The sequence below is a fragment of the Cydia splendana genome, chromosome 15 (genome assembly GCF_910591565.1).
Source record: "Cydia splendana chromosome 15, ilCydSple1.2, whole genome shotgun sequence".
NCBI classification, from domain to species: domain Eukaryota; kingdom Metazoa; phylum Arthropoda; class Insecta; order Lepidoptera; family Tortricidae; genus Cydia; species Cydia splendana.
Genome location: NC_085974.1, coordinates 11,951,149 through 11,968,469, shown reverse-complemented (window position 1 = coordinate 11,968,469; position 17,321 = coordinate 11,951,149). Strand labels below are relative to the sequence as shown.

The following is a 17,321-nucleotide window of genomic DNA, read 5'->3' as shown; positions in this document are numbered from 1 at the left end:
TTCAGTCTCCAATAAAACTACATTTACTCTGTCTGCACTAAAACCATAATACATAGGTACATATAACATTGTTAATATTTCTATCGCAATCTTTGTTCTCATCAAATCAAGTTATATAAAGCCTGACCAATAATGTATGATCATTTTCAAGAGGGCGCTGTTATTCTCATCTCTAGGGTAACAGTTCAGTATAATATGAATAAATTCGTTCTATTGAAATTCCGCAACACGACGCGTGATCACATATTCCTGGTCATACTTTAAAATTTGTATACTATTCAATATCCGAATCAAAACCTAATACATTTCTCGATCTTCTTCTGACAAAAATTAAATCCTTGCATGATGTTTCTGTTCTGTTCAATATGTATTGCAGATAAATAAAACCAACATGACTTCTCTAACCTCCATATCTCCAAAACTTATTTGAATATGAATTACAAAAAGCACCGATAGGTATGCACCCATATGAATTCATATGAACAATCGCGTCTGGTTCAAAAGAACGATAACGTTTTCGGGACGTATTGTCTCTATTGACAGGCTTATCTATAAGAGATCGGTGCTTCCATACATTGTCAAACGAGTATTGATTGACTCTGTTATAAATGTTATACACACTGCACAGTTAATCGTAGCATGGAAAAGCGTAATTGTTGTTTAAGTATTAAATTTAATTACGCAGGATAAAAACGTTAATTGTCACAATAATTCTGCAATTAAGTGTTGCTTATTACTCAAGATCCGTCTAATATCAACGGTCATTACAAGGTTTCTTAACAATGGGCGCTAAACTATAAATGATTGACAGCTGTTATTGACCAAGATTAATCTCAAACAAAACAAATAAGTAGGTACTTATTCATAATTAATGGTACTTGTGTCCGTCTAGGTAAACTCTGCACCGACTTTGACAAAACAAAGTGGAAGTGCCATTATAGTCATAGTTACATAGAAATTTGACTTTTATGATGACAATTCCACACTTTATTATTGCAAAGTCCGACAGTTAATACAGTCGAAACTCGAAACAGTCGAGTCGAATCGAGTGTAGTCGAGTTTGCTCAGACTCTAAACAATTACATAATAGCAATCGCAAGCCAGATGATACGTGTATGTGATGTAATTTAAACGAATTCATCAATATGCTATAGTTTAATATAAGCCTTATTGGGAGAAATAGATTTTTACATTTTGAAATATAGCTGTTTATCGACGTTTTACTTCTCATAAATTTTTGTATAATCTGCGGGCGCAGCACGGTTCCATTTTTATCGACTATGACTATGCGCGTCCCTTTCGCACTTACATACTTGTTAGAACGTGACAGGCATGGCGACAAGGGATAAAAACGCGACCGTGCTACGCCGCCTGGTGGAGGCAGAGGTCACTTTTGTGTAGACTCATTTTCCGACGGTAGGATTTTAATTATAATTTTAATGATCGTTGGATATTTTATATAATTACAGGTTACGTAAATACATAGTTTTGTATTATAACTTGAATTGAAGTCAATATTTACCCGAGACATGTATGGAATTAGATAGAGCCAATTCAATTTTAAGGTAGTTTTTCTATACTAATAAAACAGAAGCGAAACAAATATTCTAGCTACTAATACAGGGCAGAGTGAATTGTTACTATGAGCCGGGCTTAGACCCCGAAATCCAGAGAAGTTCGTTTAACCCTATCTTTAAAGCTCTAGCACTAATTGACGGCTAAAGACTGACAAAAGAATAGCATCGAGCTTCTCGGTAGCGCTCCCTGACTATAATAACAGAAGGCGTGATGTGTGTACTCACGATCGAGGCCGCCGATGTACTTCATGGTGATCTCGGCGTGCCCCCAGACGGCGGAGACGATGGGGAAGAGCGTCTTGCCGCGCAGGCCGCGCGCCGCCACGCCTAGGTAGCGGCCGTCGGCGCAGAAGGCCAGCGTGCCCTCGTCCATGTCCAGCACGACCAGCACGCGGTCCGGCACCATGAACTGCTCGTCGGGCCGCAGCAGCGCGGGGTACGTCGTGCCGCTGCCGCCCGTGCCTTTCGCGTTGTGGTACACCTGAAACGGAGTGGCACAACGTTTAATCGTGGTTCTTTATATCAGGGCGGTTATATCGCTTGTTAGTAACTGGTTACCGTAGCCTATGAAGGTTTGAAACTCCAGGTCTAAAACTTCGTCTGCTTTTGCTCCTGTGCTTCAGTTTAGAATTTTTTTGCACCAATCTTTTATTTACCAACTATACAACATCTATTTAAACGGAGATGATTGTGTCCATTTATGTACGTAATCTACAGCGGTATTGATATACGGCACAGGTAAAATACGGGACGCGATACTTAATTACGGTGACAGTCCCATATGTACGTATCCGGTCTCCGGGACATATAGCAACCTTATCTATTAGCCAAGTAATCACCTTATCATTCATTCATTTTGTTTACAATAACAATATACATTAACAGTTTTCGTCTATAAAACCTTCATTTTGTATTATTAGAGTTACTACACCCTCATCTTTATTTACTAGCTTATTTTCAATATTGTATTGTCGTCCGACTCCAAATATATAACATAATTATTCGAACATTTTGAACATTTCAGGGTACTGCAAGCTTACAAGTTTTGAACGAATCCTATATGTGAATAAATAAAAAAAAAAAGCCTGTAAAAACCTTGTTGACGTTCCAGCGCTGAACTCAGTCGTCACGCTATATTGCGTTTTCTTGGCGTTGCTAGTTACGATGTCAAAATACGTGGCACAGGGATTTTTTAATGTAACGACGTGTACTTAAAGTTTATACAGATGTAGTGCATAATTATTTTCCATCGTATTTTCACGGAAAGGTACGAACGTGTCTTGCTACTTCAGTCAGTCTCTGTACAAAAAGTACTGAGGTTGACTGAAGTAGCATGACTAATACGAACGTTTCCGAGAAACTACGATGGAAAACAATTATGCCCTACATCTGTACCATACAGACTATAACATAACCTCGTTTATATACCCAGGTACTAAAATTAAAGGTTAATTGTCCTAATTAAACCATCTGGGAAATAATAACACATATTATAGCCCGCTTGATTCGCGCTACTATATTCTAAACTAAATTTGTGCTAATATCGATGATTTTAATAAGTATTGAGAATTGTGGTTTTGTCATATCACAAATTAATCACAACACTAATTGACATTTAGACTGCAAACCAATAGCGATAAATTAATCGTCAATATCTACAAAACAGGAAACTAAATGTTGCTAATTCAGTGCGCAAATACTAATTCGACGCTGAATGTTATTGGCAACATCAATCCATCAACCGGTCAATCGATTGCAACTGGATCGCAAAACATTTCTATAGTTCGTAATAAATTAGGGGAGCTTTGGTACTATGAGAACTGTGCCATGTAGCTCTCGCCTCTCTAGACGCCTCTCTCTATTTCGACATTAAGCAAGCGAGCGAGATTAGCGAGAATTACGGGGAACATGGAAAAGCTAAAATAGTTCGCTATTCTGTTTGCAAGCTACGTAACCTAACAATGACTAAGAACCATATTGTGAATTAACTAGCGAGGGAAATATGCTGCTTAGTGTTTCATTTGCATTTACAGTTTCAAAATGGTTTCTGCTCAGTTTAAAGGTTGTTTAACTCAAGTAAAAAGAGTAACGTGAAAGTATTTATGCATGATCACCGTGATAACGCTAGAGGAAATTGGCAATGTAAGAGGGAGGCCTTTGCTTAGACAACCAGTCTAACAAAATATCCGTTTGGGGGAACGTGGCATGCTATAGCGTAATTCATCATGGTAATCCTTGCTATGCACGAAGGTTTTTCCTATATGACTAATCACTAACTCGGGATAGCGGCGTCTTCACAGCACTGCAGGTTCGTTTTAATACAATTAGGGTTCCCAACTATTGAGATCATCGTCTCCTGAGATAGTTGAACCTTACGCTATCCCCAACGAATTCAGAGAAAAGGGGATCGAACGCTAATACGTAAGGACTGTATCGTTTATTATGGGTACAACTTTACTTAGCCGTGTTTTTCTGGTATTGTATTTTTATTAAAAAATTACACATATAGTTTAATTAGTGCTTTAATAATAAGTAACATTTCGTCCTGGGAGATCACGTAAAGCATATGGTTTGGACAATATTTACCTAATCCTCCCGAATAACAACAACGATTTTGGACAAATACTACAAGAAAATTTGCGGTTTGCGAACAAGACAAAATTACACAATAAAAATCGTACTATGTAAACAGCAATTACATATAATCATACATCGGATTCTAGGGGGCAAATTGTATGACGGATAGGGATCCCGTCATACAATTTGCCCCCTAGAATCCGATGTTTGCATATGATTCGTAAAGCGAAACATCTGGGCATAGTCTAATCATTTCTTTTAGTTGGAAAAAACGTTTTGAATCTGTGCATGGTGGCCTTTTAGAGAATATGGCATGTTACTTACGACAACCCCGACTTTGGTATACAATATAACCATCATGGAGCGTTTCTATCGATCTGTTCTAGCCATGGTTCAACGCCATGAATGTCCGTTAGGCTTTGGATTTCGGCAGATTCTTTTTAGCTGTTTCCCTCATTTCGCTTGCGTCAGAAATTGACGGGAATCCAAAATGTTGTCGTTTTCATGTAAAGATAATAATTCACCACATTTATTCTGTGGATGTTCAATTGAGCAATCATGAAAAGAACACTTAGATGGCATATTTTGGCAGCATATAAACCTTTTGTTTTTTTTAAATCGTACAAAGGAATCAGTGAAATAGTCTCAAATTAAGCTCGATAGGCTTGTCCAAATTATATTTGCTAGACGGTATTAAAATCATCATAAAGTCCCTAAAATAAAATAAATGTAAAACCTTCTTATATCAGATATGGTTTAAAAATAACCCCAGATTATACCTTAAGAACATAGTAATACAAAATAATGGGTGTGTAATGATCCGTATAACAATTTTTGATATATTTTCAAAATATATAACAACTTTTGGTATAATTTCATGGTGTATAATCACTTAAGCGGTATAATGAACTTTTGATATAACAATAAAATAACTATTTTCATTGGGTATAATGTTTAATCGATATAAATCTATTCGATATAAGGTTTACTGGATATAATGAATATTTGTTATAAGTATTTATGGTATAATGTATTCAAATGTATAAAAATAAGTTGAGGTTATAATAAAAAAAGTCGGTTCTGGCGCTTCGCCGGCCGCTACCGCGGCACGCTCGCTTCGCTCGCTCGGCTCGCGCGCTGTAGGGTCGCAGTTCTACCTAACACTCCTCCTCGCTTCGCTCGTCGTCGTACCTAACTGAGACCTGCCTTAAGTTCGAATACGTAGGTTGTTATAATAGTAGTAAATATTACAAATTATACCAGTACTACATTATGCCAACTGAGCGTTATATGGAACATAATTATATCACATATACATTATACGCTGTTAATGTTAGATTAGAAGTTGTTATATTACAAGTTCATTATACTTGACGATAGTTAGACTCTCTAAGAATATACCATGTATTGTTATAGCAAAAGTGCATTATGTCCCTCAATCGTTATATCGACTAAAAATATATCAAAAGTTGTTATATGGACCGTTACGCACCCCAAAAGGCCCAAAATAATACACACGTCAACAGTTAGACCAGGTTTTATCTGTACCCATAATAAACGATACAGTCCTTATGTTCGAAAGCCTCACCTTATTTCTCCCGAGGTCCCATCCCCAACTCTGATCCGTAGCGCCGACTAGGCTCTGGTATCCGACGGAGTGTAGCGGCGCGTGCTGCGTGGCCACCCCGACGACGGCGTGCGTGCCGCGCTGGCGCGACGGCCACACCACCTCCCAGCAGTGTAGGCCCCGCGAGTACCCCGTACGCCCGCGGATGCAGTCTGTGCTCTGTGCCACCGGGTGCCGGTGAAACGTTAACGCGTCCTCTTCTTTTACGAATATGTTTAGTGATCTGGAATTGGACGGAGGTTGTTGTTAGATATTTCAATTGTAAGAAGGAATATATAGAGATATCTCTCTTGAACACTGGAGTTGATTAATTTCTAGATGTTAATTTACTTGTAGTTTGCATCTAAATTGTGGGTATACTACGGTTAACTGCAGTAATATGAGAGAAACATTAGCATCTAAATCTCTCAGAAGGTCTCTATGTACTTATGACATTTTACATACGTGTCAAATTTCAGCCTAATTGAGCAATATTCGAGTCCCAACGGACTACAAAATTTGTTTACTAATCCATATTTAGAACAGTGCGTTCCCAATACGCGCAGAGCTACACTGAGAGGACACTACGAGTATTGTAGGAAGCGAGGGGAAATAGTTTATGTTGTATAGAGCTAGGACAAGACTCGTAACGAAACGAGATCCATTGAAATGCTAACGTTTTTACCGTATTACGGTGAACATGAATAGCAAAAATTCTGGGACAATATATTTTACCATAATCAGCTGTTAGGGCAAAGGGTAATCCGTTTATGGGGGTTTAAAATAGCATGTTTAGAGGCGACCCTATTGAGCTAATCCGGAATTGGGACGCGGCGGAGAGAAACTCGCTACAGGAGTTGCGTCGTATTACGTATCCACTATCCAGATGTTTGAGTGTATGTAGTAAATCAGGTCAATTACTGTATTGGCATTTATAGGCTTTATAGCTTCTGTACGAAGACTATTAGTTCGCACAACATTTGGATGACGTTATCAAACTGCACAACGGGACTTAATCGCGTATTTAAGTTTTAAGATTTACCTCCGACGTTTCGAGGACGGCGTTGCCCCCGTGGTCTCGGAGAAGACTGGCTCAAGTTGACATCAACATCTTCTAGCCGCGCGAGTTTTTCGAACTACCCGCACTTGGGTCTTGTTTATCAGTTTGAACGTTTTGCGCACTAGGGATGTTACTCTGTCGACACACAACACTAACGATACTCGATTTATCGACTGTCGATATTCGTTTCCGCTTACATTTACTAATGACTGGATTCCATGTGGATGAGATCTTAAAACCCTCGTCCCGATTAAAATTGCAATGTTTTTTGATTTCAATGGCTTCCCGCACTTTTCTACTGTAGAAATGGCGATCCGTGGTAAGGATTTTAGGGTTATGCAGTTCAATCCAGTGGTTTTTGTCCTGACTCCAGCAAATGCTCAGCAACGGTAGACTTGTTCACCTGACGATTTTTGACAGCTGCGATATGTTCCTTAACTCTTTCTGCTATGGTGCGCTTAGTTTCTCCGATGTACAGATACACGATACGATATATTTTCTACAGTAGAAAAGTGCGGGAAGCCATTGAAATAAAAAAACATTGCAATTTTAATCGGGACGAGGGTTTTAAGAATTCATCCACATGGAATCCAGTCATTAGTAAATGTAAGCGGAAACGAATATCGACAGTCGATAAATCGAATATCGTTAGTGTTGTGTGTCGACAGAGTAACATCCCTAGTGCGCAAAACGTTCAAACTGATAAACAAGACAAGTGCGGGTAGTTCGAAAAACTCGCGCGGTAAGAAGATGTTGATGTCAACTTGAGCCAGTCTTCTCCGAGACCACGGGGACAACGCCGTCCTCGAAACGTCGGAGGTAAATCTTAAAACTTAAATACGCGATTATTTAAGTCCCGTTGTGCAGTTTGATAATGTTTAATAATCGTGAAAGTTTAAATCAGTGATTTGGGTGACGTGACGTAATGATGAAAACATGTTTAAATTCATACATAACGTAAGGTAGACGTCTTAGTGCTCGTGATGGCTGTCCGTAAACATGTCAGCTTTAAACTTGTCATTGTCAATATTAAAGGTGACAGAAGGGAGTTATCTATTGGGCGTGAGCATGTCAAGCACTATGACGTTTACCTTCTGTTATTTGGGATTCGGATGAAAATATGTCAGAAATGTCCGTTATAACTTTTCACAATCTCAGCATTCCACAATCTCAGCATGCCACTCGACCTCATACAGATATATATCTCAAGGGAGCCGAGAAAGGATAACTGAGATTGCTCTGTGGGTGTCCACACAGTGATAAATTATCCAGATAGTAGGTAAGTGCCCAGTTTCGGGCAAGAGACTCAAAGCTAGGACTATTTGATTAACATACATCGCATGTTACGGAAAGACGAAGACGCACGCAAGGACCCACAATAGAAAATTAAGGGTTTCGGAAATTGGTGTCAATTAAGAGTCCGAGCAATTCCGAGCTCTATAACTTGAGTAAGTAACTAGTTTTTGTAATAGCTCAATTGAACGATTCTTGAAGTAAAATACGTTTTTTACTTGTTGGTTGAGGGGCACTCATACCTAAGTGATATATTTGGTGAGCTTTTTCGACTTCAGATTATTCCAAATGGTTGATCTGGAAACATAGGTAAGTAAATAATGATCCCGAAATAAACACGTCCTATGGTAGTGACAGCTATGACGAATGTATGAAGCCGTATCCGTGGCTTTTCGATTTATTTATTCATACATACCCCACTGCGACTTTACACTACAAATAAGACTTATTTATTTATTTTATTTTTATTTTGTATTTACAAAAAAACACAAAAACATTTTTTTGTAATATCAATAACTTATTTCAGTTTTTAAATAAAAGCACCAATTTGAATAATGTGAGTGTGGCGAAGTGCACTTTTGTGTCTCGGTGTACATGGTGGTGTACATCCATTGGAAAAAACAGGTGTAGGAAGCTAAGTTACAGTTCTTGTACACAGGTAAGTAACAATAAAGTGAGCTCACCTATCGCCCGGGTTCCAGGCATGCTTGAGCTGCATCTCGGGATGCGCGGGCGGCGCGTCGAGCAGCGCGTCGAGGCGCGCCGGCCGCGGCGGCTCGGGCGCCAGCTCGCGCGCGACCACCGCCTTGTACGGCGCCGAGCACTCCCGCGACACCGATTTGACACCGCCGGACAGCTTTTGCCCCATGTTCATGCCCCTGCAGCGGGTGCGGGCGCGCTTCGGCAGCGCCTTGAGGCCGCCGCGCCGCGCCTCTTCCGCGCCGCCGCCGGCCCCGCTCCTCACTGAGCGCACCCCGCTCTTGTACCTGCAATCAATAATAACACTATTAATATACTGGTATTGTACATTATCTTGCCAGCCTGTTGAGAAAGTTAAGTATTAGTTAAGACAATACGAAAGGGCCGGTTGCCGGTTACAAGAAGTTTGACATTTATCCATCTAATCTTTGACAGCTGTTACACTTTAAAATTTTAATTGGAAATCGATTCTTGAGGGTTTAGTTTTTAATAGTCGAAACTAGGACGAAGCTCTATTATCAAATAAATACTTCGTTAATATGTAGGTACCTACCTAATACTCATAAAACTCAGAACAGGTATTTTGGTCTAGCTTATCCTCGGATAAGCAGCTACGAGACCCAAGATTCGAACCCTTGGCACTGACAGGTAAACGATTGTATAAAGCAGCCATTCTCTAAGTGTGTTCCGCGGAACCCTAGGGTTCCGCGACACCCCTGCAGGGGTTCCACAAGAATTTAGAACACTATGCTTTAGTCGCCTCGAAAAATTTGACTATGTAAAAAACACACTTCTAAAAACTATTGTTTTATTGTAGGGTTCCATCAAGTATTTCGCTTACCAAAAGGGTTCCGTCAAAAAAAAAAGATTGAGAACCGCTGGTATAAAGCTACTCGAAATTGCGCGCCCGACCCGATATCGTAAAAGCGTGGGAAAATACAACCCATTGCTATATCTACTTTAGATTAGATTGTATAACTCTGTTGCTACCTACAAGCTTATCGCGATGTTAAGATACCTAATATTATTGGTCGTGATCATTAACTTTAAAAACGGAAATTAATACTAAATTGTCATAACTAGTTATTACAAAGTTATCGCTAGATATAAATTATGAAAGTTACTAGATTGAATAAGTCAGAAGATAAACAATTCGTTTGAGTAAATTGTAAGATGACGACGATCCGATTTCAATTCCAGTAATCGTCTGGTGGCAATTAAAAGTGATATTGTTTGATTTCTGGTAAGCGGGCGGGCGGTCCGCGTGAGCGGTCTGGTTGTCTAGAGATTACGGCGGTGTCGTCACTGGCTGGCGGATCGGGCTCATCTTAAAACGACCGTCTAACCGTGAAAGTCGCCGCTCAAAATCCAAGGTTAACATGCCCCTGGCTGCTTCGTTCTGAGGCTAACGTACTACTAAGGTTATGACTTATGTACAGTGGCTGTATGTTTTTCCTTAACTATGATGTCATATAATAAAATTACATATAATTGCTCCGCGCGGTTAAGCCCGCCAACTTCTAAATAATAATGACGTCGCAAACGATCATTGTAATTGATATGCCGACACGAACGTCTATGATGTCATTGCAGCACGAGGCCGGTGTCTATGTTTGAATTTACAAATAAAGTTAAGTCGTAAATTTACAACAATGCTCTGTAGGTAGGATGCGAAGGGACGCCTAGAAGGCATGTAAGTTACAAGGCCGTCTGCCTTTCCGTAGCCTAGAGCGGCCCGCACGACAAAAGCGGGAAGTGAAAGGCACTGAATGCGTCCCGTTCCGTCGCCTCTGACAAAACTAAACAACGACCGAATACCGCACCGGCGACAATCGCTTCCAAATTATGCTTCAAATGGCGAATGGGTACTGCGGCCGCAGACAGGTTCGATAAACTTGACACGACTATTTGAATTCGTAACGAATTATGCGCAATTATCGATGCCATTATGCTCCGCGTGCGTGCGAGCTATTTCCGCAATCATTGCATCTTGGTTGCTCTCTAGGCGAAGAATATACAAATCCATACTCCACAATTGCCGTTTTATTACTTAAATAAGTAATCAAAAGCTTTTCGTGATTTTCGTGAAATGTATAAATAATTGCTTCAAATACTACAAACCAATATCCCTACTAAACGTTTCCAAGTATGTGAATTCCTTCTCAATCTTCTCATCAAGTTTGCAGGCAAGGGTTAAAACTGATAGCATATCCATAAACTCACGTGGCCGCTTGTATCTACACGTGACAGGACCGTTTGGAACTCCTCAAGTGAGTTCCATCAATCGTTTTCAATGTTTAAAATATGCGATAATATAAGTAACAAATGAGAATGTCCGTTGACACGTAATTGAATATAAAATATCATTTAAAATTAGCTTATGTCATTAATCTCGCGCGCTGAAGTAGCACTGATATCTCGTTGCATTTGCCTCCGGCGCCGTGGGAAGTAGCGGATAAAGGTGACGGGATTTCAGTGTGACTTAGTCGGTGATGTAAACCAGAAAATTGTCTTTTGGAAAAGGGGGGAGTTGGGTGTGGAGATCGCGGCCGTTCACGCTCGGTGAGAGGTGAATGGAATCGGTGAACGCTACGCCACTGTATTAGCGTGTGCCAACGAGCCCGAACAATGAACTAAACATGTGACGTGCTAGTGTAAACATAGAGATACATGACATGAGTTATATGTACGTTTAAATATTGTATATTGTCTGTCCTAATATGTTTAGGATACTGGTTTATTGAATGATGTGCAGATTTAATCAAATACATTTATATTACGAGTAGACTGTATTTTGATTGAAAATAGTCCCTAATGTTATTAAAAATACGTAGGTAGGTATATTATATTCATATAAGCATGCAAGAACATCTCACAAATCATCTATTAATAATGGTTTATGGTTTAAGAATTTAATAATTATATTTTATATTTAGTATAATTATTTAGAGTTAGACCAATCTCAGTTGGTAGCAATTTTGATAACCCAGACTGTGCAAGTGATAGGTATATTAAACGTTAAACTTCTATGAAATTATGACGTTTAAATAACACTTGCACATTCTGGGCTATCAAAATCGCTGCCAACTTAGGTTGGTCTAACTCTAGTAAAATGATTCTAACAACGAAGATTCCGGCATCTTTGACAGCGTCTCGAATGAGTTTATAGCTATGTATGAAAATGATAATACAAGTAAGATATGTACACAATAAGTATGCACACATAATGAATAATGATTGTTTATAATTATTTGTAATGTGTTACAATTACAACGTTTATTTATAATGGACGGCCGGCGTGTTATTTGTCGCAAATAATGAACTGGTTAACCGTGGCTGTTTAAAACCGCCACAAACATTTCACTCAATTTTAATCGGGTTTAACGACTCATTTGGCAGCGTGGTGTTTGTTTACTTATGCACTAACTAAGCGAAGGTTTGCTGGCTCGATTCGTGTTCGCGAATGAAGTTATAATAAGACAAAATTTCAGTGACACTGGTAACTTGGAAAGGCGAGGCCGTTGCGTAAAACGTAAATTATTTTTGAGAAAGTAGTTCCATTGAATATTTATTATGTTAAGGTTCAACAAGCCTTACAGGTTCGTCGTAAAAGTCGACTGCATATATTAGGTAGCTAACATACGACAGATATTTCGCATATCAGGTATACTGGTACACAATAACATGTCAGTTTTTCTCAGGCAACGGATGTCGCTCAGTGTTAATGAAGTTGTACTTACTCAATAAAACGCTCGAATGAAAGCTGTTTTTATAAACGAAATTGAAATCGTATCGGAAGGCTTAAATCATTAATTGGATCGGATCGCATCATGTAGATTTATAATTTAAAATAAAATGATACGATGTCCAACAATTCTTAATTGGAGAAACGTCGCGATTTCCGTTAATGATATCAGCGTTCATCATTTACAATAATTACATATTCGTATTATATTTGGCTGTCGGAATAAGTACATAGTCGTCAGTGCAAAACGATGTCACGACATTTTTATGCTTTAATTGTATATCGTATGCGATATTTCAACATGCGCATGCTGCGTAGGCAGGCAGACGTTAATATTTCAAGTCAAAGGCTCGGGTCGAGTGCATGCACTCGTGCACTCGAGCCTGTGCACTTCCCGACGGGTCAGACGGAGAAAGTGCGGCTTGGAATCGAGGGTGGCGTCTCTTGCGAAAGATGCCACGAGCCTCGCGCAACACGGCCTTTTTGGGATACGAACTTTAATCACGTTTTAAGAAATGTCAACATTGTCAGTTTCTTCTTCGACTTTCAAATTCAATACAGCATACTTGCTGATTTATTCTCTTTATCGCGCTCCAAATAGTAATTCTCAAAAGTTACGCCAAAATCGATAATCAAAGTTAGTAATCTTTCGAAGATAAGCTTCTTGGGTATGGTTTACTTTATCGTGTTCCCAATATTTAATATTCGTCCCTTGTTGATCAGTGGCCGGGATTATCTGATAATCTAGGTGTCTATCAGAAATTTGAACACCTGTACTCTGTAGGTACCTGTTATGGAAGTAAATATTGAAATAAAAACATAGATTTAGATTATTTGCTTGTTCTAATTCTAATGGTTGCACATTCACAATAATAATTTCTTGTGCGGCGCGACATTGCGTCGATGCACTATCACTAGCTTAAATAACAATTAATAATTGCTAGGGCGTGTCGTTGTAACCTTGTCTCGGTTGCAACAGGGCCCGTGTCAAGGAAAAACCTACATAGCAGTTTCCCTGGCCGCGAGAAATCACCAACATAGATTTGGCATGGATTGTGCCGATAAACCCCATTTGTACTGACTCTGTAAAACTTGTAGCTACTTACGTATAAGTTTAGTGCCTATCGATTTTGTTACACAACATTGCCGTGACCTAAAGAAAATAGCGCTGCATTGCCATGATCAATAACTTAAGAGGTAGAATTAGACTCGTAAATATTTTCTTTGTGCGGGTGACAGTTTAGACGGACAGTAGCAAGTACTGGAGGGGTCAGTTGTTAAATAGTTGATATGATATAAGAGGCGTGAACAAACGATACTCGGTGAAGATTACATAACTTGCGCGCGCGCCTGTTGCTGCGCCGCGCTGCGCTCCTCATGTCAAGGATGCGCCGACTTGGGCATATTTTAATGAAGCTATTGTGCCATGGTCATCTGTTTATATTTAAGACTTTAGTTCCTTATTATTATGCGTACCTATCATACTTTCAATTGATAACGCACGTGACGTTCATAACTTCATAGAGTTCATACAAACATGTGGGTACATAATTTCAAATCATAACTTACGTGCCGAATAAAATACTACCTCAATTACTTCGCCAGTGAATAGACAATTAGAATTCGGTTACATTACGACGAGCAAGTAAGTAACTTTCTGGATCAACAGAGCATATTGAATAATTAATTTCGGAATTTGGTCACACAAAACAATAAGTAACCAATTTGCGACGCCTTTCCAGTTGTAGTACTAAGTATTTACCTATATGTAATCTGCCTACACTTGTCCGATATTGTTTCATTAGTACAATGTATATATTGTGTGCAGTTTAGCCGGGTCGGAGGCGGGGAGGGGGGGCCTTGACTGCAATGCGCGAGCGGCGTAGCGTGTCAAGGGAGCGCTGCTTTCGCCGCCACCGCGCCTGCGCCGAGCCTAGATATACAGGCGGTGCTAGAAAATCTAACCTTCAGAGCATGTGAAAGTCGAACCATGAGAAAAATTGAAGCTATGTAGTTAATAAAAGCCAAAACCAAGATATGCTGCCCCCTATACACAAGTAGAATTTATTTCAGCTATATTTGTAGAATTCCTAAATTCTGCTATGCTATGATAAAACTACATCTTGATCGGAAATTACATACCTGAATAAATACGTGACGCGCGGAAGATGCGATTCTATTAATTGTTGTAGTTTCCTTATTTTATGACAACTAATGTTGGCACATTTATAACTTTGTAGACCCATTCCGTAATAATAATAGTTAGAAAATAGCAACATTAAACATATAGGTTAACTACTTACTAAAGATATTTAACAGCTGATACAGGTACGATAAACTCTACCGATAAGATGTTGTAAATAGAAGAAATAAACAAAACACCTGTGGTCTGCCTCTACACAAAAGTATATCCCTAGACATATGTAAATTAATTCACAAGAAGTATTTAAATTAAAGGAACATGTGACAAGCAAGATTATAAACCGCAACAATATAAGATAACATTCGATGTATGCAAATATCATCGGTCCTGAAATACTAATTAGCGACTTGACCGAATGCCGGAAAATTGGCGCGGTGTCAGTCAGTCGGATGTCGGTTCAGCATTGACACACAATGGCTTATAACAACACAGCGAAGGTAAAAACGATTTAAGCAGCCTTCGTGCAGCGTAGGCCTTAAACGTCAAATGAATTACCCATACGACCGATCCGTGCATCGTACGTTCGCTTTGCGGCCTGATTAGATGCAAACAGATTTCGCCTTGTGAGGACCGCGTTCGCATTACTGGATAAGCAGTTTTAGTCAAGGGCGGTGCAGCTGTTTAACACGTTTCTTGTCCCCAATAAAAACGCAAAATTACTTCTTGATGTCCATTAAGATATAAAGATAGTTTATTATTCAAGTAGGCATATTAAAATGCGCGTATGAACGTCAAATAAAGCTACACTGGCTCCAACCCTACACTTCTACCTCGAGAAGATTTAAATCAATATTTAAATAACACCTTCAGAGACCACCGTCAAAAAGGCACAATCTCCTGAAGGCCAGGCACTTCAATATAAATTCATCCTTTTAGGCCAGATGCAAAAACTCAATACTCCAGATAAAGTGCGATTTTTTTATATTCCAGATTTCGTTTCCTTATGGATAACACAGACAAGATAGTTCGATTTCGAATACATGGATTTACTTCCCGGTAACTTTGTATTTCTATCCATTCTGATACCTACTATGGCCCGGAGCGTGTTAGGTATGTAGAAATAAAATGTAGAATTTTCTAAATCTAAAACCCAAATTGAAGGCGAGAAGTAAAGTGTGGAAAGACAAAGCCGAGCAATCTTCTAAGTGGTCGGCAGGCGGGTTGGGAACAATGCCCCGCTCCCCGCGCACCTCCCCCTTCTGAGATAAGCGCACCCTCCAGCTCCAAATGCCTTTAGCGCCACTGAATCAACCCGCCTTCACGGAGCCGAATGAGAAACAGAAATATCGCCCTCTGAAACCTTCCTTTAATGTATATCTAATGAGGAATGAATAACTTCATGTCGAGTTGAAATTTATTCATGTTTAGGAATCAAACTGAATTTTAGCTTCTTTCGAAAGAGAATAAATGATCAATGCTTTGTTTAAACAAGTAAGCAAATATTGAATTGAGTTTTGCGAGAAATCTTCCGAAATGTCCGGTAGAATTCCATAAAATGTCTACTGTCCAGTATTCCCACATGAGAAAACCAGTACCTACGCTATTCTACTCAATATGGATTTTAGAAGAATGTAAACAAAACAAGCCACGTGACTGTAGTTCGGCCAATGATAAAATTATATGGATACATAATGTTGAATTTTGTTTACCTCATTGGCCGAATGACAGTCACGTGTTTTTTGTTTACATTCTTTAAAGATCGATATGGAACGGGCCATCATGTAAATACCTATCAGCCGTATTCGAACAATGAGATACGTCAAATAATAGATATGGAAACGATATAAATTGGATATGTCAGTGTCAAACAAGTGTCAAAAGTGACGTTTCTTCAAACAAAAACTTCACTTTTGACACATGTTTGACACTGACATATCCAATCTATATCGTTTCCATATCTATTATTTGACGTATCTTAAAGTTCGAATATGGCTGTGTGTCGTGTTCGTGGCCAGATCTTGGAATTGATCATTTCATGAAATGATCGGTTGGCTGGCACATCATGAAAAAGTAAAACCTAACCTAACCATAATCATGAAGTGATCAATTCTAAAATGGCATTTCATGAAATGATCAAATTCTATGATCTGGCCACGACGAATATATTTCATATTCCTAAGTAATTTATTAGAATACGGTTTAAGAACTTCCCGGCGTCGCATGTCAATCAGCTGGATGAAAAAGAAGTAGGTACCTACACTCAAGTTCTAATCTAATTGAACACATATTTCAAATCGCAATGTCTGCACAAAAAAGGAAAGCAGTATAAAAGCAGCAGGGCGGAGTTCGAGAAAAACAATTTACAGGCTGTGTACGTTGACGTTAAAGTTGGCATAAACGTAAGCGAGAGACTCAATTCCGCGAGGCGCTGAATCCTACAGCCAGCGCCATTCCGATAATTTACCAAGCGAGTCGCATGATCAGACCAACCAGTATAACAGTACCAGTGTACCTATCAGCTTCACATTACATTTAAGGGATGATTCTGGTTTCATGATCAAGGTCAACTTTGATTATCAGTTCTGTCAGTTGTATACGGTTTCTCTTGTTACTTTATTAAA

The 17,321-nt window shown here is 39.2% G+C and overlaps 1 protein-coding gene across 3 annotated transcripts in view; it reads right to left on the bottom strand.

Moving 5' to 3' along the window:
- The window catches only part of LOC134797648 (protein gustavus), a 79,444-nt gene that overhangs the window by 3,744 nt on the left and 58,379 nt on the right, over window positions 1-17,321 (bottom strand). For all 3 annotated transcript variants that reach the window (XM_063769989.1, XM_063769986.1, XM_063769988.1), the window contains 3 exons: window positions 8,797-9,099; window positions 5,743-6,004; window positions 1,803-2,058 (listed from right to left, as the gene is read on the bottom strand). In XM_063769989.1, the coding sequence (XP_063626059.1) occupies window positions 1,803-2,058; window positions 5,743-6,004; window positions 8,797-8,987 (709 nt within the window). In that variant the 5' untranslated portion in view covers window positions 8,988-9,099. The remainder of the gene's footprint in view (window positions 1-1,802; window positions 2,059-5,742; window positions 6,005-8,796; window positions 9,100-17,321) is intronic.